The following is a 27,700-nucleotide window of genomic DNA, read 5'->3' on the forward strand; positions in this document are numbered from 1 at the left end:
TTAGGTAATTTTTGGTAACTTTCAAGTCTTTTTGTGGTTAATAGTAGTATTTTATTATCATTTGGTATATATTTATTCTTATATTTATATTATTGTTGAATAGTTCTTATCTTTGCAATCTATGTTGGATTTTGTAGTTTTTATAGATAATTGGAAGCTTGGACCATGGAAAAAGGACTTTGAAGATGTTCCAAGACCAAAGCCAAAGATTGCTGAAAAGAGGTAGCGCGCTAAGCGAGGTTGAGCCCGCTAAGCGCGGTTTTGAAGAAAAGAAGGAAGTTCTGGCAGAGACTTCCGCGCTAAGCGAGGTCTGGAGCCCGCTTAGCGCGGTTGGGCGGTTTAAGCAATTTTTGATGGCGCGCTTAGCGGGCTACACCGCGCTAAGCGCGGTCTGCGAAACTTTGTTTATTTGATTAGGGGCCAGATCACTTTGAAGAATATAGAGAGATATTTTGAGAGAGAACCAAGAGCACAAAACACTGTAGCAAACTAAGAGTTGAAGATTCGAAGCCTTGATCATCGATTAATCGCCTTTGATGCTTGTTGATCTTCATCCTTTACTTCTTGAGCAAGCTACCATTCTCATGGATAGCTAAATTTCTTTTGTATCAAGATAAGATGTAATCTTCCTAGTTTTTTGTATGTCTTTCTTGTGAATATATTGTGTATGAACATGTGATGATCAATATAAATGGTTTAGTTTGTTTATTAAAGCTTTTCTATGGTATAAATGTTTGAGACATCAATGTTTGTATCTAGACCTAACTCTATCATTTATCAAACTATAAGTTGCAGACATGGATTTAGCGTTTGATGTTTACTTAGTATCGGTTTTAAAACGTTATTTGTATTGTTTAAACGGTGGAGAAATCGTCGGTTAAACAATACAGTAAATCTAACTATATCGTTGCGGACACGGACGATATAGGCGTCGATACGTAATTATATTGATCGTTACCGAGTTCAAATACGTATATTTATAAGGAAACATACAAATTTAGGTCGATGAAATCGAATCTTGATACATTTTCTTTAACTTAGAACTTTCATTACTTTACTCTTTGCTACTAAAAGTGTGAATGATCTTTTGCAAACCCAAACTTAAAGTAACATTAACTCAAGACAAAATAGGCTATAGAACGGCGGTAATATCGCAATAATCCCTGTGGATACGATATAAACGAAAAGTACACCACAATACTCTTTCAACAGAACCTAAAGGTAGATGGGTACACTGACGCTGATTGGGCAGGTTCAAAAGATGATAGAAGGTCTACCTCTGGGTATTTTACGTTTGTAGGGGGAAACCTTGTAACTTGGAGGAGTAAAAAGCAGCCAGTAGTAGCAAGATCTAGTGCTGAAGCAGAGTTTAGAGGCATGGCACTTGGGTTATGTGAACTTTTGGGGGTTCGAAATGTTTTGTCAGATTTGGGTTTTGAACCAAAGGAAGCTATGAATTTGTACTGCGACAATACATCAGCAATAGCTATTGCTCATAATCCTGTCCAACATGATAGAACAAAACATGTCAAGATTGATAGACATTTCATCAAAGAGAAACTTGAAGCTGGAATAATTTCATTTCCCTTTGTAAGATCTGAATTGCAGCTAGCAGATGTTCTCACCAAAGGAGTGGCCAGTAGGGTGTTTAATGAGTCTTTATTCAAGTTGGGAATGTGTGATATCCATGCACCAACTTGAGTGGGGGTGTTAAGATAAATCAAATATTCTATTAGCTAATTTAGGTAGTCAAATATTACGTTACCTGTAAATTAGGCTTTGTACAACTGTGAGGTTATATGTACAACTTTCATTCCTTAAATAGGTGAGAAATTAGAGGAACTCCTATGTATATATATGTGTCATTATTCAGTGAATAAAAATATCAGAATTATTTCATTGAAACCCTGTTTTTACATATACCCCCTCACGCAAAGTACTCTAGTAGTTTTGTGAGTGGATATAAATAATTGGTGGCCCATGATCCGATCGATGAGATTTGATATCATATTAGAATTAAAATTTAATCTAATTCATCTCTACGAAATCAACTGTAAGATAAGAGATGTCACTTAATATAAACTCTTTTCAAATTCTATGTTTAACTAATGTGAAAATTGAAATCTTCCCACTAGATGTTTTGAATTCGTAAATTTGAATTTATGTGGTTTTATAGTTTTTGAATTTGGGAATCTAGATTTAAAGTAAAAAAAAAAAATAAAGGGAGAAAGGAAATTGAAAAATTCTTATCAATTTAGGTGAGGTGAAGCACTATTATACAGTGGCTCATCTTAAAAAGTTTACATTACTGATACTGAAATGTGATTATTCATTTCATTACTGATACTACCAATTTAAAAAATTGTTCTAAAGTTATTAGCAAAATTTACTCTATTCACTAATAAATGTTTTTAATAAAATTTTAACAAAAATTTTAACTTAAAAGTATTGAATAAAAATAAGCATTTTATAAATAAATCCACTAGTTTAGTTATTAACATAAACATATATTTAGAGATCCATTGACAAAATTAAAAAAAATTAACAATGAAATTAATAAATTAATTTAATTTAACAAAGAGTATTTATGTCTTTACCGTAAAATAAGAGACTTTTTTCTCTTTCATTTCTCTTTTATTACTCTTACACCAAATAATATATCAAATCTACTTTATTTCTATTCTTTTTCTCTCTTTTTCACACTCTTTCTCACTTAATTCTCTCTTCTCAACTTCTTTTCTCAACCAAACACACCTAAAGGATAATGAGGTATATTTTGCCAATAATTGATTATCAAACTCAGCATACAAACAAGAGCTCAAAATATCTCCATGTTTTTCATTCCCATTTTTTCTTCTTTCTTAGAAACCTTCCTGGAAATTCACATGTATTTTCTACACTCTTTACCCATCCAAATAAGAATCCTATATAGATAATAGAGACCATATAGATCCATCTAAAATCATTACTCTCTTCAACAAAATCAACATCCAAAAAGATCATAACAAATCTTTGAACTCTTCATCCATGGATCAAAGAGTAGATTGGTCTCAACTCCCTACATAGTTATGGTCAAAGATAGGAAACTATCTTGATAATCACATAGATGTCCTTAGATTTCGTACCGTTTGTGAATCATTTCATTCTTCCATCCCTCCTTCATCTCTTCCAAACTCTCCTTCTTTTCCATTACAAATACCTCACCCCATCCACACCTCCCTAAACACTCACCTCACTCAATCAACCATTTATCTTATTGAACCAGCTGATGCAAGTTTCAACTCCAACTTAGCATCTTTAGCACCATCTTCTTCTACCAAGGGTTGGTTGATTAAGATACAAGAATCAAAGAAGCAACCTTTCAGTTTGTTGAGTCCTATCTCTGACCGAAAACTAGTGTTCCCTCCAAGCAGTGACAATACTTCTCGTATGTTACTAAACTTGTTGGAGTATAGGATCGTTGAACTATGCAAATCATATACAATTGAAAAGATTACACGTTTCTCAAGTTCTGTTCGCAAAGTTGTGTTCTATCCTAACTCTCCTTGGACCAATGTTATAGATTGTGTATCTTTTTGTATCTTTCAAGAAGGTAAACTAGGATTCATGAAACATGGCGACGAAAAGTGGAAACTTGTGGATGACAAGAATTTCTACTACGATGATGTTATTGTTTTCAAGGGTCAGTTTTATGTTACGGATAAATGGGGAGCTATTTCATGGATTGATGTTTCTTCCTTGAAGTTGATACAATTTTCACCTCATTTGTGTGGTTTGGGAGACAAGAAGCATTTGGTGGAATCTTGTGGGAGTCTTTATGTTGTTGATAGATACTATGAAAGTAGTGAAAACATGAGAAGAAACTATGCTGGAAGACAACGTGATAGAGATGATATTGTGAAAAGTTTCATAATTTATAAGTTGGATGAAGAATGGGGAAAATGGGTTGATGTGAAAAACTTAAGAGATAGAGCTTTCATTTTGAGCAAAAGTTGTAACTTTTCTGTTTCAACTAAGGATCTAATTGGATACGAAGGGAACTGCATCTACTATAGAGATGATTTTGATGTTCGTATGTATAATTTGGATAACCGTAGAATTACTATGGTTGATTTTAATCCTTGCACTGACAAGATTTTGTGGTCTCATTCACCTTGGCTGAGATGTTGAAGACATACCAATTGACTGAATCAAAGCATGGAGAATAGTTGTGTTTGGAAATTGGATGTTTTATGAATCCTGTATCAATGCTGATATGTGCTTTGTTATTCCAACAGTGAAGAGCCTATTCCTAAAGAAGTTCATAGTAGTGTAGTGTAGAGACAACTATTTTTTACAGTCATCATTTTTGTTGTGCTACAAGTTTATTTTTAATGACAAATTATTATTTATTAACTGTTAGTATTTTTATATACTCTTGTTAGGACATGAAGTAAGCCCTTAACTCAATTGTTTCAAGTCAGTTGAGCTACGCTTCCCAACCTATGTAGTGCTACAAGTATACAAGAGATTGAACTAAAATTTGTAGTTTGAGGATGCAAGGCTATGTGTATCAGAATAAGATATCTTCTACATGTTTTCATTATACACTCCAGCTTGTTTCTTTTTCAGCTGAGGTTTAATTAAATTTCAATGCATATAATTATTATTCCATAGTATATATGAAACAATAGTGCAAATAATGTGATATTATAATTACATTTAGATTTTGAAGAATATATGTGTTTCAGCATTACCTTGTCAGATTCATGAGCAAAAAGTATGTTTGCTTAAGCATCACTCACATATGAGTTGTATTTCGTACAGAATTTGATTGTTGTTCTCATCAAATTCAATTGAAAACCGTTATTCACCTGCCTGTTGCCGAAATGATAAATTTGAACAAATCAGTATATTTTGTTTTTCAATAGATTTTGGAGTAATCCGAAGGCGGTAAGGATCCTTCGTAGGGATTTAGCGTATGATTGTCTCATTACTACGGAAAATCCAATTAATAACAGTTGAGAAAGATATATAATAACACGGGTTCAGACGTTGTTATGTAGAGTGTCGTTGAATATATGATATCTACAATTACGGTCCAGTAGTCGTTGTAATAAACTGAAAAGCGCGCTCCCTATCACAACTGTTTTCCAAAAGACCGTTGTGTTGTGATGTAATGAATTTAATGGTCCTGGGTTTGATTCACAGCTGTGCCGTTTTGATATTTATTTTTTTTGGACAGCGTGCGGGATATTATAACGGTTATGACTATAACCGTTGTTAAATTTTCTGCATAATTCACCATATCACAGCAGAAAATAAAACTCACATTTGTGATAAAGTCATCTGAATAATATTAATTGTATCATATTTAATATCACATAATTGTATCATATTCAACTGTACCACAACAAACATCCTACAATTTATCAGAACAAACAATCTATAGTTTACACATTACATAACATCACATAATTGTAACTTGGTGTTTTGGTGTCTTGGCTCTTGGTGTCTTGACTCTAAACACCTATAATTTCAAATAATTATACTTGTTTGTAAAAATATTTGGAAACTATAACATACATGAATATATTATGAATACATAATAAATTGCGTACTTGTTAATTTTCTCAAATGCTTTCTTCATGATCGATTTGAATAGCATGAACAACATCTTCATCAACTTCATCATATGAGGTAGGAACTTGTGTTGTGTAAGAAGGTGTAGACTAAATATCAAGACTCACATCACTAAGAGGAATGTGTTTTCCTTGGAGAACGATTGGCCATTTTCCCGATATATTTGATGCATCGGTAACATAGAAAACTTATTTTGCTTGAGAAGCCATGATGAATGGTTCGGTCATAAAAGATGTCTTACCAAGGTTGACCCAGGTGAATCCTAAGTTATCAATGTGTACACCATTACTATTATTGGGAATCCACTTGCATTTAAATAAAGCGACTTTAAAAATAACATAATAAATCTCCCAGATCTCATCAATGACACCATAAAATGTGGTAGTTGCCAATACAGGATTCTTATCTTTCGAACTAGAGAAATACATCGATTCGACTTCAATCATAACCCCACTATTTTTCATTGTACTACGATCATCTTTTGATTTTGTATAAAAGGTATAATGACCAATGTCGTATGCAGTCCAAGTAATGACACAAAATTTTGGCTCGTACGACAATCATTTAAGTATCTTGGATGCACTAAGATCATTAGATACACTTTTATTAAATCAATCTATGAATCTCTTGTTATGCTCTATCAACAATAACTTATCACTCATTTGGGGATGTTTTTTCCTCAAAGTCTTTTGTGAGTATCTATGAAAGGTTGAACTTCATTTATATTATTCAATATATAGAAATATGCTTGAATAAATACATTCTGATCCATTGACTTAACATTTAGACCTTGAATACCTCTCCCGTCTATGTGATCAGCGTGACGAGACTTTGGAATGCCTAGAATCTGCTTCGAAAAAATAGTTTGTACAAAACTCAACAGCTTCTTCAGTGATGTACCTTTCAACAATCGAAGCTTCCGGTCGGTGATGATTCTTCGTATATCCTTTAAAAATCTTCATATATCGCTCAATGGGATAAATCCACCTTAAATAAACTGGACCGTAGAATCTGATTTCTCTGACTAGATGAACAAGTAAGTGAACTATAATGTCAAAAGATGATGGAGAAAAATACATCTCCAATTGATGCAAGATTATGGCAGCCTCGTCTTCTACTTCATATAAATTTATGAAATCTAGAACATTATTACATATGGTATTTAAGAATAAGCACAATCTAGTTATAATTACTCTCATATTCTTTGGTAGGATCCCACGGATAGCCACTAGTAGAAGTTGTTGCATCAATACATGACAATCATGAGATTTTAAACTAATTAACTTGAGATCTTTCATTGATACAAGTTTCTTGATGTTTGATGAGTAACCTTGTGAAACTTTAATACCTTGGAAACACTCGCAAAAATTTTTCTTTTCCTGTTTAGATAGAGTGTGACATGCTTGAAGCAGATAAGTTCTTTTTCCTTTCTCTATTGGAGCCAACTGTTTTCGTATACTCATCACCTCGATATCAAGACGGAAAGTCTTACTATCTTTAGTCTTGCCTGGAATATTTAGAAGCGTGTCAATCAAACTATCACACACATTTTTCTCCACATGCATCACATTAAGACAATGTCTAACATCAAGACTTGACCAATATGGAAGATCAAAGAAGATGAACCTCTTTTTCCATATATTTTTTGCAACTGCCCCTTTTTCTCTCTTTCCGAAGACAACATTAATGTGTTCTTGCCGTTGATAAACTTCATCCCCGTTTAAAGGTTCACGAGCCTCATCAAACTCTTGCTTTCCATTAAAAGCCTTCCGCAATCTACGATATGGATGACCGGGTTTTAGAAATTTTTGATGCCCAAGGTCAACTGTCTTTTTCCCAAACTCAAGTTGGTGATAACAAGTATTATCTTCATAAAGAGGACACGTTTTATGTCCTTTGACACTATATCTAGCTAAGTTACCGTAAACAGGCAATTCGTTGATTGTACAAAATAGCATTGCACGCATCTTAAACTTTCCCCCAGAATATGCATCATCAACTTCAACGCCTTCATCCCAGAAGAGTCGTAAATCATCAATTAATGGACTTAGATAAACATCTATGTCGTTATCAGGTTGTCGTGGTCTAGAAATCATCATACTTAATAGTATATACTTGCATATTGATTGAATCATGTTGTAGATGATCAGAACTTCAGTTTTCAGAACCTAAATCTTTGAGTCTTTTGAACTTGTTACGCAAAACCTTGTCTTCAGAGTCATCAGCATTTGATCTTCAAAAGTGATATCTTTAGATCTTCATAACTCGTTCAACAAAACCTCATCTTTAGCATCTTCAAGACATGGGACAGAGAAGCAAAGCTTTATAAGGCCTCCAAAGCTTCCTTTATAAATCACGATAAGAAGTTCTTGTACTAACGTTCCTTAAAACCGTTGCAGAAGTAGTGTTCCTAAATCTTGACTTCCATTATTACACAACATTAGTATTCTTCTAAAGTGTCGAGTTCAAAACCAGATGCCGTCACATGTCTTCTTACCAGAGTCAGAACCTACAATGAAAAAGCCACACACTAGAAAGAAACTGTTAGCATATACAGTTGTTCCTGGAGATAACATGTAACATTATCATCAAAACTCAAGGCCAGATGCATAACCAATCTTATTCTTACAAAGTAATCTATTGGGGCTTGGTGTCTAAATATAGGAAGTTTATTTTCCCACCCTTGTGTAGTGAAACACACCTATGAAAACCTAAAAATAACCTTAAAAAAGTTCGGAGATGCATCTGCAAATATTTCTGAGGTGTATTCTTAGATGTATCTCCGAAAACATCCCTAAACCAATTTTCCCAGCGTTTTTCAATGAGAATTATCAATTATTCATTCAGAAAACGTTTCAGGTATGTATCTTCGAATATTTATAAGGTGATTTCGAATATGCATATCCAAAAACTTCCCTTCATGAAGTGTGGGCAGAAACATTGTCCAAGTTTGTATTATTTTTAGATCTGAAGCCATTTTAATCTGACTAACAGTACTATAATCCATAATTTGATTCAGTAATTAAAATCTCAAAATAGGGTAATATATTAATAATTAAAAAACATGTCATAATATTACAAACATAGCTCTCAAACTCGGGAAAATACTGGTAAAACATCTGAAAATACATAAAATGGCATAACCTACTCTGTATGCCTTATTCTAACCTGACTCTTCCTCTTCCGCCGGTAGCCCAAATCATTTTCTGCCTTAGTAAGAATGCAACATGCTAGCGCACCCGCATCATCACCACCTCTCTCAAAAATCCCAAACTCTATGCCCTCTCTCGTAATCCACATAATAGTCTGACAGATAGGAGCAGCCACCAAGGGGGATCTCAGAATGATCTGCACATATCCAAATTGACGCATGCATCACTCTGGTAGATGCCTGTACATCAAATATCTCCCACATGTCAGACATCCGGAGTAATATGAAATGGGGTCGAAGGGACAGTTTACTGGTGAGCGACATATGGTGTACAGTCGATGTCATCGTGTCGAGTCTTGTCAATATACACACAGAATTTCCACACAACATCATTCCCTCTACACGGGAAATAAAGGCAAGCATGTGGGTAATCCTTAGTATACGTTAGCACAAGGTCAAACCCATGTATGTAATGAAAGTGGGATAAGATCCATCCCTAAAAACGAGTAAGAAAAAAACATCAGTAACAAGTGTCAAAAAATTGATTTTAAAATTAATAGTGGCTATGGAAATTACCGTCAGCAGGGTGCACGGCTTGTCATTTGCTTTGTCGTCCATAGATATCCTTCACCCAGCTTCAATACAAGTAAACCAAGCATGAGGCCCCCCAGTTCCACTCGTGAATTCCCTCCAAGTCGATGAAATACTTAAGGTATGCCACATCTACGTAGGTTGCACTTTTGTCCACAAACATGGACGTGCAACCAAGAACAAGAGGAAACACGTCAAAGCACACTCCATGTGGCATGTAACATATAGGTCATTGTCATCGGCTTCCTCGGCCAACTCCAAGTTATTTTCATAAAGATCCTTCAACCATGAAAATTTAGCATCAGCACCTCTGGTGTTCACACAACGCATCAGGGCTTCCATTGTGTCACCATCATATCCCCGACCTCAACACGTCTGCTTTTATAATGATCAAGTAACTTCCCCATGTTGGGAATGTGTAGAAGTCAAGCGACGTCATCTAGTGTAATCTTCATCTTGCCAATTGAGAAATGGAACGACAATGTTTCTTAATGCCATCGCTCAACAAAAGCCCTGTGCATGTCATGGCTGATGGTTGTGTACCCGGAAAACCGGGGCATCTGATGACACTTTGGAACAACTCATCATGGGGCTGATAAAGACTAATAATTCTTCTGCCATGGTTAATAAATTTCAAACAATTGCGTTCTTATTAAAAAAGAATATATAACAAATATCAGTCGCATTGAATTTGGTTAAAATTGGAAATAACAATTATTAACAAATATACCTCTTCGTCCCATATATGCGGAGCAACGTGGTCTCTATAATGTATCAGTAATGAGGTGTTAATGGACCCTCCTCGATAAAGGCCCACAAGTGGAAGGAGATCATCATGTGCAGCAGGGGCTCCTTCCTCGTGTACGTTAGCCTGGGATGAGGACGCAGTTAGGATTTCACAGCCGAGTCTCATTTTGTTGTTGTTTAATTTTTAGCCATTCTCACGGGAAAAAATCGAACAAACATATTAGTTTGAAAACCAGAAAGGACCACATTCTGCAAATTCTATAAAGGACCAAATTCGGAGATGCATATCCTAAAACCAGAAAGCACCAGTTTCAAATATGCATCTCTGAAAAAGATTCGCCTTATACTTCAATGGTAAAACCAATTCCTGTTCTTGCCCTAACAACCCAAAATGCATCAAAATCGCAGTGTGTGTCTGTAATATTACATATTTCGAATTCTAATATTACCTAATATATTGAAAGTAAACTATTTAACCTAATACATCAAAATAAATTAAATGAAAAACTTACACAAATAAGTGTTGATAAAGATGAATAATGTTCAATGTAGATTGTGGAGTGAGTTGGGATTGCTAAAATTGAAGTAGAGGTTCTCTTGTAGCTTAACAAATGAACTGCAAGAATGTTGCTCACGAGCTCCAATGGGGGAAGAAGATTCAATTAGAAAATGAAGAAGGGGAAGAGGGAGGGTATGCGCGTGTTATATATAGATTAAAAACTTTCGGAGATGCATCTCCAAAAATTTCTCAACATTTAGATTTTAAATAGAAGAAATAAAGGGAAAAAGGAAATTGAAGAATTAGAACCATTTATGTGAATATTTTTAATAGGTTTAAACATTCTTTTGGTTCATATAAGTTATCATATTTTTGTTATTTCGTCTTTACATTTTTTTTATAAAATTCTCAAATGTTAAATTTCTTTTTGTTTTAAATCCTAAAATTAAAACGTGCAGGAAAATCTATAGGTTTCCTGTGGATTTTTCTTTAAATTTTTCTGTAAATTTTAACTTTAAGGATTAAAATTAAAATGATTTTAACATTTAAAAATTACTTCCAACTTAAAGAGACGAAAATAAAAAACACGCCAACTTAAAAAGACAAAAAATAAAAAAAGTAAAAAAAATACGTCAATTTACAAAAATCAAAACACTATTAAAACCTTTTTGATATTATAATGTCACATGTATTTTTTATTAATAAGACAATAGTGCAAATATTAATATAATTTTTTAAAAAAATATATATATATATATATATATATATATATATATATATAAATAAAAAAAGTTTAAAAGGTGAAACTTAAAGGATGGTGGAAAATTTTGCCGAGGGCAGATCACTTGGAAGACTTTTCAAGTCAGTCAAGTATTCCTACAAAATTTTCCTTCGCAAAAAGAATCCGAGGATGAAAACCTAGCCTACATACAAGGTTTCAAAATATATCTATGCTTTTTAGTTCCACTTTTTCTTCTTTCTCGTAAACCTTCCTGGAAATTCACATGTATTTTCTACACTCTTTACCCTTCCAACAAAGAAGTCTATATAGATAATAGATACTTAGCATCAAAACCATATAGATCCATCTAAAATCATATCTCTCTTCACAACAAAATCAACATCCCAAAAGAACACAACAAATCTTTGAACTCTTCATCCATGGGTCCAAGAGTAGATTGGTCTCAACTCCCTACAGAGTTATGGTCAAAGATAGGAAAGTATCTTGATAATCACATAGATGTCCTTAGATTTCGCAGCGTCTGTGAATCATTTCATTCTTCCATCCCTCCTTCATCTCTTCCAAACTCTCCTTCTTTTCCTTTACAAATACCTCACCCCATCCACACCTCCCTAAACACTCACCTCACTCAATCAACCATTTATCTTATTGAAACAGCTGATGCAAGTTCCAACTCCAACTTAGCATCTTTAGCACCATCTTCTTCTACCAAAGGTTGGTTGATTAAGGTACAAGAATCAAAGAATCAACCTTTCAGTTTGTTGAGTCCTATCTCTGACCGAAAACTAGTGTACCCTCCAAGCAGTGACAATACTTCTCGTATGTTACTAAACTTGTTGGATTATAGGATCATTGAACTATGCAAATCATATACAATTGAAAAGATTACACGTTTCTCAAGTTCTGTTCGCAAAGTTGTGTTCTATCCTAACTCTCCTTGGACTTGTGTTGAAGATTGTGTTTCATGTTGTATCTTTCAAGAAGGTAAATTAGGAATCATGAAACACGGCGACGGAAAATGGAAACTTGTAGATGACAAGAATTTCTACTACGATGATGTTATAGTGTTCAAGGGTCAGTTTTATGTTACTGATAAATGGGGGACTATTTCATGGATTGATGTTTCATCTTTGAAATTGATACAATTTTCACCTCCTTTGTGTGGTTTTGGAAACAAGAAGCATTTGGTGGAATCTTGTGGGAGTCTTTATGTTGTTGATAGATACTATGAAAGTAATGAAAACATGAGAGCAAACTATGTCCGAAGACAGCGCGATCGAGATGAAGTCGTGGAAAGTTTCAAAATTTATAAGTTGGATGAAGAATGGGGAACATGGGTTGATGTGAAAAACTTGAGTGATAGAGCATTCATTTTGGGTCAAAGTTGTAACTTTTCTGTTTCAACTAAAGAATTAATTGGATACGAAGGGAATTGCATCTACTATAGGGATATTTTTAATGTTCGCATGTATAATTTAGATGATCATAGAATTACTACGGTCGATTTTAATCCTTGCATTGACAAGACATTATGGTGTCATGCCCCTTGGCTGAGATGTTGGTCTAGGCCTAGCAATTGAGATAGAATTAAAATTTGTAACGAGAGTGCATGTTTTTTTTATGAGTAATGATATTGGTACACTAAAAAGTGACACCAACACCGTATATTAATACGGTTTGTTTTTTTTAATTATGTTTAATATTTATGTTTTTCACTTTTTCAATAAAATGATACAATTGTGTGCTGTATTTTATTTGGTGTAAGTATGGTGTAAAGATTTTGGTGTAAGTATAACACCCCTCTTTTTTTATACACTCCAGCTTGTTTGTCTTGATTATTTTTCAACTGAAGTTTTAATGTCAATGCTGCATATAATTAATATTATTCCACAGTGCTGGAACAATAGTGCAAATAATATGATTTTGAAGAATTAATGTGTTTGAATAAGAATCACACACATATGGGTTGTATTTCATACCAATTTTGATTGATCTTCTTCTTGTTCTGCCTGTTGCCAAAACAAGTATATTTTGTTTTTCAATAGCGTTTTTTTGTGAAAATGTCAAATACAAGAAAAGATAATAATCAAATTGATGGGAAAAACAAAGTCATAAACCATTTGCAGAGAGATTAACATTGAACACCACTTAGGTTTCACCTAAATTACTAAAATGTTGCAGTATTTTATCAAGTTAGCAATTTAGTGTTGATTACTTTAATTAGAACATGGTTCTATGTGCTTAACAGGTATAACATGTTTTGATGATGACAAAAGGGGTCAAGCCAAGATAACATAAATATCATCAGATGAAGAAGAAACTTTGAATCAAATCAAAAAGTGAGAAGTTTCTTATGACTGACTTAAAAGAATCAAATTCTAAAAGCTTGACATCTGGTGGCCTTGTGCCCATCTGCCTTATCTTTTTTAGGTAAAAAAATGTATCTTGTGTGTATGAATCTCGATGTACTAAATTCATAAGAAAACTCAAAATCGGGAGGATGATTCCGAGCCGGACCACAAAACCAGATACAAAGAAATACCTTATGATTTGATAAATTCACGCACACAATATCAAAGGTCGATGCTAGACCATAAATTAATTAAAAACCCTCAAGAAGATGCTTCAAAATTTCAAAATCAAAGTACCAAACATATAATAGAAAGAGGAAGAGTAAAGGAAAATCAGAAAGATGAATGATAAAACAGAAGAATGCAGTCATTAATTCAACTTCGAAATAGTAACAACAAAAAGGAAAAAGAAATGCGGTGAGCGTGGATCGAACACGCGACCTTCAGATCTTCAGTCTGACGCTCTCCCAACTGAGCTATCCCCGCAACTTGAAAATATTTTACTGCTTGATCATCACTGCTTTCGAAAAACTTACCTTTACATAGAAAGTATGTGAGAAACTTGGTTGGAGTAAGCATCGAAACAGAAGATATCAGGAAGAAATTAAAAAAAATTGAAGCATCTTTGTTTTTTCTTCTATAATATCTAAGATAATATTTATTTGTTGGGAAAACAAATTAGGTTAGTTGAAACAAGGGCGTGGCAGGGCCCTAATGGTTTGTTTGGAAGGAGTGATGTCAAGTAGAAGCGATAGAGTGTAAAGAGAAAAAAAAAAAAATAAGAAAAATGCTGAATAGGCTTATTGACACACAAAAGAAATTAGTTGGGGTCCACATGCTACTCTGCATCATTTTTAAGAGAATTTAATCTATCAAACCACCCCCACACATTTTATGAATTAATTATATTATCCTTTACAATTTTAAAATGGGTAATACTAACTTGTGCCTTGGGGCACAAGTTAAAAAATTCATAAATAAAAAGTTTTTATTGGAAAATGTAACAAAAATAAATTATAAATTTTTAATAAACACAATATACAAGTTTCAAGAAATTTTTTCTATATTTAGTTTTTAACTTGTGTTTTGAGGCACAAGTTAGTATTATCCTTTTAAAATTATTATTTCAAATACACGCATAACTCACGTATATTTCAAAATTTGTTTCGCAATACCAAAAATCTTGAAGTTCATACAGATAATTTTATCAAAAGTAAGTATTTTTTCCAAACTTTCATGCTATATTACCCGCAATGTTAAAATACCGGTAAAAAATAATAACTATCATGATAGAACTCATGATAGAACGATACCGGTCTTGTGAATTTTTCTGGTATCGTTCACAAGACCGGTATCGTTCTATATGCAGGAGACTTACGGTGTTAGAACGATACCGGCAAAAAAATTTGCAGGAGACAAGAATCCCCGGCAAAAAATACCGGTAAAAAATAAAACAAATCAGTCTATAGCCTAAAGCTTACGGTGTTAGAACGATACCGGTCTTGTTTTTATATGATAGAATTATTTAATTTGATTGTTGTCTGTTCTTGAATCAATTTCGTGATTAGTGTAGCTTTTGCATTGTCGCGTTCGATCATATTGTGTTTGCTTAATTCACAATAGCTTATAATCCGTTTGCTTTATCCGGAATTCAGGGACAGACTTCGTATAATTGCTATTGCGCTTGTCAGTAGTTTTTGTAGTCGAATAGGATCAGACCCGTTTAGGGAATTGGAATTTTATAGGGATCAATGATAAGGCGGCATCTGATTACAGTGAATTGATTCGTTTCAGCTTATTCAGATAATCACTTTTTTATAATAACTTATTTTCTGCATTTTTATAATTGAACACGAAACAACCCCCCCTTAATTCGAATTCCATTCGGTTAGTAACAACTAAGAATCCTTGTGAGACGATATTCGAGTCACTTGTCGCTATCTACAGTTTTATTCAAAATAACTCGTTTTTGATCCGCGTGTGACAGCGGATCAAATTGGCGCCGTTGCAGGAGACTTACGGTGTTAGAACGATACCGGTCTTGTGAATTTTTCCCACGTCTCCGCAAACTCGACTCAAATCAGTCTATAGCCTAAAGCTTTCAAGAAGATGCATTTTTTTATTGGTTGAAATTAAAACAAAAACAAAAAAAATTGAAAGAAAACAAAACAAATAAATGATTCTCTCCCCCACACTTAAGACATACATTGTCCTCAATGAAAGAACATTAATATAAAATAAGAGTGAGAGAAAGGAAAGAACACACCCGAGTAGTCAAGGAGGATAAGTGATCACATAAGCTGCCTTTCCCAAAGAGAGGTCTTCTATATTCTCTTCTTCCAAAGTGGAGCTCTCATGGAGTAGCTTTCGGTAATGCTCATCGTCCTTAAAAAGTGGTTTAGCTCCTTCGCCTTTTATTCCAGGATCAAAGAATGTTCTTCTAAAAATAAAAGTGTCAAATGGGCACGTGAAGGTGCTCTCATCTTTCACAACATCAAGGAACCAAAGGCTATGGGGCTGCCTCACTACTTTTGCTGCATCTTCAAGTGAGATCCTATGCACACACATGGACAAACTAATATCATAAATGTCATCCAAGGTCCATCCTATTCCTTTGTTATGCTTCTTCAAAACCTGCAAAAACTTACTTTCTTGATCAAAATAAAGTTTAGAAGAAATTATAACCGGAAGTTTTTCATTCATCTCTAAATAAGCATATTTAAGATTTTGAGGAATTGGTTTCAGCTCTTGGGAATGTGGTTGTTCTATAAATGATATTTTCCGGACAGCCGGGGTGTCGAGAGCTTCATCTACATGAACAACTTCATTTGCAACCTCATCTGCAGTAAGAATATCAACTTGCAAGGCAACCTCAATTTCAGTACAAACAGAGCACATTTTAGTGTCAGTACAAACATCACAAGAGTAAACATCATCAAAACCAGACAATGATGGAAAATCATCTGCAAACAAATCAATACAAGTACCAACAACATTTTCAGAAAGAAACTCTATTTGAAAAACAGAATGTTCTTCCAAGCATTGTTGGTTTGATCCTTGAGCTTGCTGCATGGCATTCATCAAAGTGGCAAGCTGTCCAATCTGTGTTTGCAAAGTCTGGAGAGTAGAATCTACTTGCTGTTGATACTGAAGATTATTTGCAGCCATTTGTTTGACAATATCCTCTAGTGAAGGTTCGGAAGGTGCAGAGCACACAACCTGAAATTCCTTCAGATGCTTATTCGGATCCTCACCTGCAAAACCATTAAACCTAGGCAACAAATGTGTTAAACCATATTCCAATTCAAAAGGTGCATCACCCGTAGGATAGTCAACACATAAACCATTATAGTTCACACTAGGGACAGCCAACTGCGTTAGTGTTCTTTGTTCAGCCATGGGTTCAACAAACACCGAAATACCGATTATGTCCCATACATGCAGAAACGAATAGAAAGAATAAAAATGATTAAAATAAATTCAGAAAAATATAAAAACACGAAAATTAATCTAATTAAGACAAATAAGAATTTTAAGAATTTTTTTGGATTTTTTTGACTCTATGAAAACAGTAAAAAATTCATTAAAAATAGAAAAACGATGAATTTGTCAATTTTGGCTCGAATTCCCTTACTCTTTTAGAGTAAGGGAGTATTAATCACACGATTTTTCTACTTCCAGTAGGCAAAAACTTTTTACAATCGAACACAATTTTTTCAAAAACTGAACTTTTCGACTCTAAACGCGGATTGGCCAAAACCGTGAGGAAACTAAGGCCTAAACGCAATAACACTAAACCTATGACTCTATTATCAGTTAATAACAACAAGAATCCCCGGCAACGGCGCCAATTTGATCCGCTGTCGCACGCGGATCAAAAACGAGTTATTTTGAATAAAACTGTAGATAGCGACAAGTGACTCGAATATCGTCTCACAAGGATTCTTAGTTGTTACTAACCGAATGGAATTCGAATTAAGGGGGGGTTGTTTCGTGTTCAATTATAAAAATGCAGAAAATAAGTTATTATAAAAAAGTGATTATCTGAATAAGCTGAAACGAATCAACCCACTGTATCAACTTCCGACTTATCATTGATCCCTATAAAATTCCAATTCCCTAAACGGGTCTGATCCTATTCGACTACAAAAACTACTGACAAGCGCAATAGCAATTATACGAAGTCTGTCCCTGAATTCCGGATAAAGCAAACGGATTATAAGCTATTGTGAATTAAGCAAACACAATATGATCGAACGCGACAATGCAAAAGCTACACTAATCACGAAATTGATTCAAGAACAGACAACAATCAAATTAAAGAATTCTATCATATAAAAACAATTAAATTAAGCAAGCAATTGTAATTATAGATTGAATTCAAAGGAACAGATTAATGGAAAATTATAAAAGAACCTCAAAGCGGCATCTGATTACAGTGAATTGATCCTCGAGGTTTAGTTCTCCATTACCGTACAGAGCAAAAGAGTGGAAACAAAATTGTGAATAGTAAAACGTGATAAACAGTAACACGGCTGCTAGACCTATTAGGAATCAGCCAAAAAACGTTTATGACCCAACTGGGTCGAATGACAAAACCAGGCCCACTACTAAACGACCCAAAAACTGAAAATAAAATAGTGTTGCAGCTTCAAACGCAATTCTGGGAAATATAGGTTCCGATTCTGACTTTGACTCCAACATAAAAGTTGTAGCTCTTTCTCTTAGCTTTCCGGCGATTATTAGAACGCCTCAATCGGACTCCCGGAACTCCAGTTATGATCGTTTCCGTGCAGACTGCTAAAGCTGAAAAATAAATACGAAAATCAAATAACAATAAAAATAATTTAAAATATAAAAACATTATAAAATACAAAAATAAGACAAGCAAACCATGGAAATGTATAAGTACAACCGTAGAGGAATGTGCATCAAAATGAACTGATCAAGTCGTAGAATATCGAAAATTGTGAAATTATCAGTAGTTAATTGATTTTTTTAGTTTTTCTATTTTTAGTGAAGACCAGGGGAAAGGACGAAACTATTGCTTCTGGGATCACAGATATAGAGGCAGCGATGGCCCGTGCTAGGACAGATGAGGCAGAGTATTCCCAGCTACGGACGATGAGAGTAGCTCCAACCGATTATCACCAGAAACGATTGGCAGCATAGTTTTCCTGTGCACCCCGTAGCAACCGACGCTCAGTTGTTAGAGGAGACGAGCAGCCCAAAGATGATGCAAATGAGCAGGTTGGTGAGGTTGTTCATGCTGATGAGGTGCAGGGTCAGGCCGTTATTAACCCAACAAAGGTGGACATAACAGATGCAACCCTTCTTACCATTGAGGCCGATACAGGTGACGTCAAGGCTACTGCTATTGGAGATACAAAGGTTACAACTCCTGCTTCGACGAAGCCATTTGTGCACACTGACGGAGAGTTCCCTAGAGGGCTCAGTGACCGTTTAGTGCTTACAGGATATGTCGACCATGTGGCATATCGTTTATAGCAGGGATATGTAAATATATTTTTTGTGTAACTTTAATTTATTTATTATTGATACTTACAGGACCGTCCCACGCTGAAGGTGACATCCCTCGGGTCAAAGATGAAGAAGTTTTCAGATGTTTTGATGCCTGAGCAGGTCATGCAGATTGTTGATGATTACAGTCTCCTATCATTGGCCAACTGCTCGCTTACCATGCTTGACTCTACACTCCTGGCATCCTTTGTTGAACGATGGCACAAGGAAACATCTTTTTTTCATCTTTCATTTGGAAGATGACGATCACTTTGGATGATGTTTTCACCCTATTCCATCTCCCTATCCCATGTAGATTCTTCACCTCTCCTGTTATTAACTAGAAGCTTGTATGCATCGCGGCTACACGAGATTTGAGAGTTATTGTGGAGACCGTGATAAAGGAGTTTGCATTTAATAGGGGAGCTCACTTCCGCATGTCTTTGCTTCAGGACAAATATATCGAGCTTGTGGAGTGGAAAATTTATGAGGTTGTCGCAAGGGTATACATGCTATATTAGTACAAATTGAAAAGAAATTTTAACACAGTGGATAATAATGCTGCATTTTCTCTATAGACAGCCAAATGAAATAGCTAATCATAGAAACTGGAAATCTAAAATCATGGTCAAGTAATGATCGAGCAGTATAAAATAATAATTTTATATTTTGACAAAAAATTATCTACATAGAAACAAGAATGTATAGAGAGAATATGCAGATCAGAATATGCCATGCTGATAGGATTCAACCCTCAAACTACATAATTTAATCGTATTTTATGTTATTGATTCATTCTGGCCCTGTTACAAATTGAAATGAGCATGTCAACAAACTTGTGATACTGGTTATTTACCAAATAATACTGTATCTGCATTCTTCTTCATATAGAAGCTCTTAACTGTTGGAATGACAATGGAATTAATCAAATAAACCTTGAGACCTATTACATCCTTTAAGTCAAGGTGTATGAATCCACAAATAATTGTGGTTTGATATTTGGTCTCAATAAGTGTCTTTAATTGAAAGGCTAGTTGGACGAGTCCAATTCAAGTGTAACAAGATGACTGAGAAAACAAAGAAAATGGATAGTGTTATGTGTTATACAAAAATTAGCCAATGCTAATATATTAATTAGTACTTACTTTATTAAAGTATACTAATGTTACTTGCATGATGTAAAGTAATATGAAGTTTACAATAAGACTTAGATTCATTTGACTGCTGTTTTATGGAGGAAATGGACACACAGTGCGTTTACAAGTAAGGGCTCAGGTCCCAACTATTTAATGACCACATAATTTTATAATTTACTGAAAGAAATATATAAAGAAAAAGAACTCCACTGATTGTAAGTGCTCCCTTTAAAATATAAAGGTATAGATTACAAGGCAGAGAAGACTTTTCAAGTCTACTATTCCTAGAAAATGTTTCCTGGTTAACTTGGCAGAAAGAACCTACAAACAAAGAAAACTCTACCAACAAGATAACAAAATCCTTCTCTGTGCTTTCTTCTTTTCTCAGTCACCTTGTAAATTCACAGGTGTTTTTCCAACAACCCTTCCAATAAAAAGGTCAATATTAGAGATTAGAGACCAAACATCAAAAGCAGATACATCAATCTAACATGATATCTCTCTTCAGCAAAAACAACCTTAAAAAAAAAACCATAAATCTTTGACCTCTGATACCTCTTCAACCATGGATGACAAAGTTGATTGGTCTCAACTCCCTACAGAGTTATGGCCAAAGATAGGAAAATATCTTGATAATCACATAGATGTCCTCAGATTTCGCAGTGCTTGTGAATCATTTCGTTCTTCTGTTCCACCTTCTCTTCCGAATTCTCCTTCTTTTCCTTTACAAATACCTCACCCCATCAACATCTCTGTAAACAGTCACCTCAACAAATCAACCATTTATCTTATTGAACCAACTGATGTAAGTTCCAACTCCAATTTACAATCTTTAGCATCATCTTCTTCTTCCAAAGGTTGGTTAATTAAGATAGAAGAATCAAAGAATCTTCCTATGAGATTGTTGTGTCCGATCTCCGACCGAAAATTATCATACCCTCAAAGCAATAACAATACTGCTTTTAAGCTGTGGAACTTGTTGGATTATAGGGTCATTGAGCTATGCAAATCATATACAATTGAAAAGACTACACGTTTCTCAAGTTCTGTGCGCAAAGTTGTGTTCTATCCTAACTCTCCTTGGAATAGTGTTGAAGATTGTGTTTCGTGTTGTATCTTTCAAGAAGGTAAATTAGGAATCATGAAACATGGCGACGAAAAATGGAAACTTGTAGATGACAAGAATTTCTACTACGATGATGTTATAGTGTTCAAGGGTCAGTTTTATGTTACTGATAAATGGGGAACTATTTCATGGATTGATGTTTCTTCCTTGAAATTGATACAATTTTCACCTCCTTTGTGTGGTTTTGGAAACAAGAAGCATTTGGTGGAGTCTTGTGGGAGTCTTTATGTTGTTGATAGATACTATGAAAGTAGTGAAAACATGAGAAGAAACAACGTTGGAAGACGCCACGATCGAGACGCAGTTGTGGAGTGTTTTAAAGTTTATATGTTGGATGAAGAATGGGGGAAATGGGTTGATGTGAAAAACTTGAGAGAAAGAGCCTTCATTTTGAGCAATAGTTGTAACTTCTCGGTTTCAGCTGAACACTTAATTGGATATCAAGGAAACTGCATCTACTTTAGGGATACATTCGATGTTCGTATGTATAATTTGGATGATCATAGAATCACTACTGTTGATTTTTATTCTTCCATTGACAAGACTATGTGGTCGCATTTGCCTTGGATGAGATGTTAGAGGTCATAACAGATCTAGCAACTCAGGTTCAAAGGTACATTTCGATTTCTCTTCACATTTCTCTATCTGTATTGGTTTACACAGTTCAAATACATGGTTGATTACAGTGAGTCTATGGCTAATAGATAGATATCATGTGTAATGAAGTTCAAAAACATAGTTAATCAGATTCAATAGATGGTTAATAATTTACAACAACTTGTTATATTCATTAATCATGTTTTGAACCAAATCAAACATATATTTGAACTATGTTAATAATGTAATAACAAATAAACAGCGTTGTGTTGAAAAATCATTGCATTCAAATATACATAATATCAATTAACCATCATTTAACCATGAATTTGAACCGTGCATACGGTGTGTGTGCAAAATTTGTATATAAATAATGACTTGACTCAATCAAAGGGTAGAGAATACATGCTTTTGGCAATTGGATATTTTACAAATACCTATATGACATGTGCTTTTTCATTCCTACAGTTATGAGTGTCAATGTGAAGAAGAATGCCTCTCCGTAAAGAAATGCAGAATGTATTGACTAGTATTTGCTATATAACGAGATTAAATCAAACTGAGGTTAAAGATGGAAGGCTATGTAGATCAGAATGGCATCTTCTACATATCCTCATTAATGTCAACAGTGTTGGAACAATATTGCTAATAATGTATATTATAATTACATTAGGATTTTGAAGAATGTATTTCAGCATTACCTTGGCAGATTCATAAGCAAAGCATGTTTGTATAAGCATCATACCAAACTAGATATTGTTCTTCTAGTCGATTGAAAACCGTTCTTGTTCTGCCTGTTGCCAAAATGATAACAAATTAGAAGTAATCAGTATATTTAGTTTGTGAAAAGATCAAAGATAGTATATACTAATGAAAGGGAAAAACAAAGTTATAAACCATTTGCACACAGATTAACAATTTAACATTCAACATCATTTAGGTTTCACCTAAATTGCTAAAAAAACTCCTCAATACTAATTCTCATCTTCAGGAAGAACACAAATAAAACCCATAAATTAATTAAAAGCTCTCAACAAGATGCTTCAAAATTTCAAAATCAAAGTACCAAACACTTAATAAACGAATAAGCGGACCTGAAAACCAGGAAATGAAAGAAAAAACAGAAGAATATGATGATGTTTTCAATTTCAAAATACCGCTAGAAAAAAAAACTAATCAATGCGGTGAGCGTGGATCGAACACGCGACCTTCAGATCTTCAGTCTGACGCTCTCCCAACTGAGCTATCCCCGCAACTTGAAGTCTTCTCACAAGTTAAAAATCGGTACCTTCGTCAAAATGACACTTACTTTACATTTTGTACTCGGATATGAAGCAGGTGAGAAACTTCGTTGGTCGTTGTTAATTTAAATATAAAGAATAACTTTTTAATCTTAATACAGTCTCTATAAAAAAATTATAATGTTAACATGTAAAATATTTTATTTTACAGACAAAAATTAATTTGGAATGAATCGATTTTTTAAAATTGATTTCATTTAAATATGAGTAGAAGATAAAATAGTTTATAATTGAACAAAATCAAACAAAGATCATGTAACATAAAATAATCACAAGAGGATTTCTTATATCCGGCCATAAAATATCATATGGAAATTTGAAAATATTTTTTAAAATTTTTAGATGTATTTTCGAAGACATCATTTTCACAGTAAGTAAGATGTGACGACTTTATTCTCTTTGAATCCTAAAGATGTGACGACTTCATCAATTTTCAAGTACCATTGTCTAAAAGGTTGTTTCAAGTCATAAATTGGTTTCTTCAACTTCTCTGATTTCGAGATAGTCGTGATGAACCACATAAAAGTTGCTCCCTCGCAGCTTCCCCCAAGGGCCTGAGCCTTCATGGCGGTGTTTCAGTCCTAAGTCGGGTATAACTTTTGGAAACCTTTATTGGAGCTCTTCTTCAATCTCTTATATGTGGCTCGTACTTCGCTAGACGATGCTCGAAATCAGAGATTAATCTCCCTTCGTCCCTAAGTACCTTGGTTTCACTATTTTGCTTTTGTCTAGGGGAATTTTTCTGGAGCGTTTCATATTGGCGAAGCCTATCACTTCTGAGGCGCATCTGGTCTTTGGATCCGGTGGGGAACGTTGCTCTTGCAGAGGTGGCTTTTTAAAAAATTGGTTCAGAGCTTATTTCTACTGGCCTATCCCTTCTTATAATTTTGAGTCGACTACTCTGTTTGCCAAGGAAGTGAAAATGATAGAGGATTTTCAGGTATGGTACTAAGGACTCGAATATGAATAAGGGTTTGGTCCCGACAAAGTGTTTTCTTTTCAGCAAAAGAAAAGACAAATAGATACTCCCACAATCATTGGTGCCTCTGTACATTTTGAGAGACAAAAAACACTTTGGTGAGGATGGGGATCGAGTGCCCTTTTTTCTTCTTCTAAATTGAGCAATTTGTGTTTTCGTAGATAACATGAATTAGTTAAGTCAATTGCGCAAAGCTCTGGAACTCGCAAATGATCAAGGCCTTACTATTGGCTTATTTGTCCCAATGTCAATGACATCTGTCGTTACTTTTGCAGAACCTTTTTTGCAGGTAATACACTATGAACAAAAACAACTGATTTTAGTGATAACAACTACTATGATGACAACACTGATAACAACTTTGATACGTGAAGTATAAACGATTAAGCGGTTAAAGATACAAACCTAAGTATTATGGTTTGATGAATTTGACTATCCAATGAGGATAAATTAAATGAAAATAATCTAAAGCTTCATATCAAGAGATCTCAAGCAGTGTCAATATAAAGAGTAGTATTTGGAAAAGGCTTTTAGTAAATGAGTAATCTCCTAATTTAGTAAGTGAGTGAACATATGTTAAGAAAAATGAACTTTTTTTCGTAAAAGCACAAGACTAAAAGACACACGCACACACCCACTAAAATATTTTTTCAAAATGATTTAAGAAAGTAAAATACTTTGAAAAGCATATGAAAGTTGTATCAGATGAATTAGGAGCAGTCAAAATAGCCATGAGCAAAATTTTGACTTTTCTAAATGGTTAGAGTACATGCCCAATCTATTAGAAATGCACAAACTTAAGGCACAATCTAGTTTGAGTGCGCCTTGATTCTGTGAAACGGCTGTATATCTTAACCTTCCATTTTAAGAACTTACAAACATATATTAGCACCATTCAATCGATTATCAATATGCTCTAATCGATTAGATAACGATAAAAAACACCGATTACAAAATCCTTTTTGAGCAAACCTCGAGTCTATAAATAGAGGCTTCTTTTCTCAATCCAAACCATCCAGAGTCGTAATTTGACACTTTCATGTCTCTCACACTCTTTCTCTAAAGTTTTAATTAACTTTCTGTCACTAAATGTTTTAGCCAAATGCCTTTGTGAGAAAAGTTTCTTTGTGAGTGAGGATATATCTGTAATTTTGGAAAGGGTAGAATTGTAAAATTCACCAAAGGAATATTTTTTATACACCTTGGTTGAATACTGTCCATTTAGGGATTCATTTGGGTTATAAGCTCCTCATATAAAAAGCTTATATTTCAGGATTATGTGATTAGTCTTAGGTTTAGTTGAAGATTAGCCAGTATTAAAATCTTCATAGGTTATTGATCAACCTAGTTTAAACCAAGATAGATTGAAGCTCAACCTGATATTAAAAGCTTCATAAATTTGAGATCAGCCTGACTAAAATCTCACAGGTTTTTGGTTAGCCTGGTTAAAATCAAGGTATTGAGCTTAATTTTTTGGAACTTCAAGACTAACCGCTCTAAGGTCTGTGTTCATGGAAAGAAGACTAACCACTTCAATCCACCACTAGGAAGGAAGTTTGCTTCCATTGTGGCTGTTGAACACTTATATTTCACCGGAGGTTTATTTGTAATGGATAGGCAGGATCTTCTTGCAGATGGCTCAGGTACATTGTTCAGGGAAAAGTCCCTTATTTCTATTGTAGCTGCTGGCCAGGATGACGTTCTGGGCTATGACGAGCTTTTAAGGGAATGAGATAAGTTGAAGGAGTGGTGTGAAGTCCCTGAGCAATAAAATTTAGGTGCTGAGAAGGAATTGGTCGGGCTTCGGGAAAATCCGGATGCTTTTGTCTCTTTGCGGGTACAAGTAGATCAGTGTGTCGAATTTACCTTTTGGATGCACGGATAGAGGAGTCGAAGGCTTCCCTTGCTGGAGGGAAGAAACGTAATGAGAAGGTTTCTGTGGATGTGGCTGAAGAATGTCAAGCATTCGAAGCGAATCAGAAAGTTCTTTAGCAAAGGACACATGGTTTTCTTCCTTGAATAACTCATATTACATTGGCGTATAAAGCCACGTAATTACCCATGTTCACGGGCTAGGTGAAACTTGTACTAGATAGCCCATGTCCAACGTGAGTGCCTTATGATAAGGTATGAGCGATCTAAGTGCTACATTGGTCCTCGCCCAACATTCTTTCGGACGACTTATGGTATTCATCCATACCCAATGAGCTTTGCATTGTTTCCTTTATACCCTCTTATTTTTTTAGGCTTGATAAACTTATTTCAATACATTCTCCAATAAAATTAGGGGTGCTCGCGGTGCGGTTTAGGCGGTTTTGACGCAAAAAATTATCCAAATTGCAAGAGAAAAAAAGGTGTTGTTTGGTTGGCTTTTAGAAATAAAACTAAACCAACCCAAACAAAACATATGCGGTTCGGTTCGGTTGGTTTGAGTTTTTCAAAAAAATTATTGAGCCATACATACTTATATAGATGATAACATAATTTTATATTTAGTCATTCATACACTACCAAATAACAATAAAACTCATCATATTTAGACCACAACTTTCCTTCTAATATGTAAAAATCATATTAGACAAAAGTGGAATAAAAAACATAAAACAATAGCATAAAAAATATTATAATGAAACAAAAAAATAGAGGAGATGAGAGATTAGTGAAGATGAAAAGAATGAACAAAAGAGAGGATAGCTTAAAGAAGAAGATGTGCGATAAAAACGATATTGAAAGAGAGAACAATAGCATAAAAATGAGAAGGTGAAAAAGAAAGAATATAAGAGAGTAGAGATTAGAGAAGAAAATGCTAGATTTATTTGAAGAAGGCGGTATACTGTTAGGATAAATTTGAGAAGGCTGAAAGTGAAATCCTAAATGTGAGAAAGAGAAAATCATTTGTATTCGCAAAGCTAATGCATAATATGTTTAAGTTTGTGTTGTATTATAATGCGGTTTGATTTGATTTGGTTCGATTTGTAAAATACAAACCGCTAATCGAACCGAACAGTTTTGTTAAAATATGACCCAAACACATCTGAATTAAATGTGGTTTTTACAGTTTTGATTTAATTCGGTTTGTGATTTTCTATTAAGTTGGTTCGATTTTAAACACTCCTAAATAAAATTATAGTATTTAATAATCACTCCTCATTTACCAACATGATCTGGAATTAGTGAAAGATCTTTAACCAGTGTGCTTATGAAAAATTATTTATCGAAAGAAATCAAACTCTTAAATAAAATCAATCTCCACAATCATACATAGATATATTTTGACTTTAAAAACTAAGATAAAAACCATAATTAAAAACTCTCAAAAAAATCATTTATATGATAGA

The 27,700-nt window shown here is 34.3% G+C and overlaps 2 protein-coding genes, 2 non-coding genes and 1 pseudogene across 4 annotated transcripts; 3 read left to right on the top strand and 2 right to left on the bottom strand.

The window, feature by feature from the left end:
- The first annotated feature begins 2,764 nt into the window (after positions 1 to 2,764).
- LOC131644991 (F-box protein At2g26160-like) lies at positions 2,765 to 4,704 on the top strand (annotated as a pseudogene).
- Positions 4,705 to 11,557: 6,853 nt separating this feature from the next.
- Positions 11,558 to 13,135, top strand: LOC131608903 (F-box protein At2g26160-like). Its single transcript, XM_058880489.1, has one exon. The coding sequence runs from the start codon at positions 11,772 to 11,774 to the stop codon at positions 12,930 to 12,932; it is 1,161 nt and encodes a 386-aa protein (XP_058736472.1). The 5' UTR covers positions 11,558 to 11,771; the 3' UTR covers positions 12,933 to 13,135.
- Positions 13,136 to 14,116: 981 nt separating this feature from the next.
- TRNAF-GAA (transfer RNA phenylalanine (anticodon GAA)) lies at positions 14,117 to 14,189 on the bottom strand. Its single transcript has one exon. It is a non-coding gene; the product is annotated as a tRNA-Phe (tRNA).
- A 6,415-nt stretch (positions 14,190 to 20,604) lies between these two features.
- Positions 20,605 to 22,064, top strand: LOC131641078 (putative F-box protein At1g65770). The gene has a single exon (XM_058911403.1). The coding sequence runs from the start codon at positions 20,925 to 20,927 to the stop codon at positions 22,062 to 22,064; it is 1,140 nt and encodes a 379-aa protein (XP_058767386.1). The 5' UTR covers positions 20,605 to 20,924.
- A 1,198-nt stretch (positions 22,065 to 23,262) lies between these two features.
- TRNAF-GAA (transfer RNA phenylalanine (anticodon GAA)) lies at positions 23,263 to 23,335 on the bottom strand. Its single transcript has one exon. It is a non-coding gene; the product is annotated as a tRNA-Phe (tRNA).
- Between the last annotated feature and the right edge of the window lie 4,365 nt (positions 23,336 to 27,700).

Source organism: Vicia villosa, linkage group LG1, assembly GCF_029867415.1.
Source record: "Vicia villosa cultivar HV-30 ecotype Madison, WI linkage group LG1, Vvil1.0, whole genome shotgun sequence".
Classification (NCBI taxonomy): Eukaryota; Viridiplantae; Streptophyta; class Magnoliopsida; order Fabales; family Fabaceae; genus Vicia; species Vicia villosa.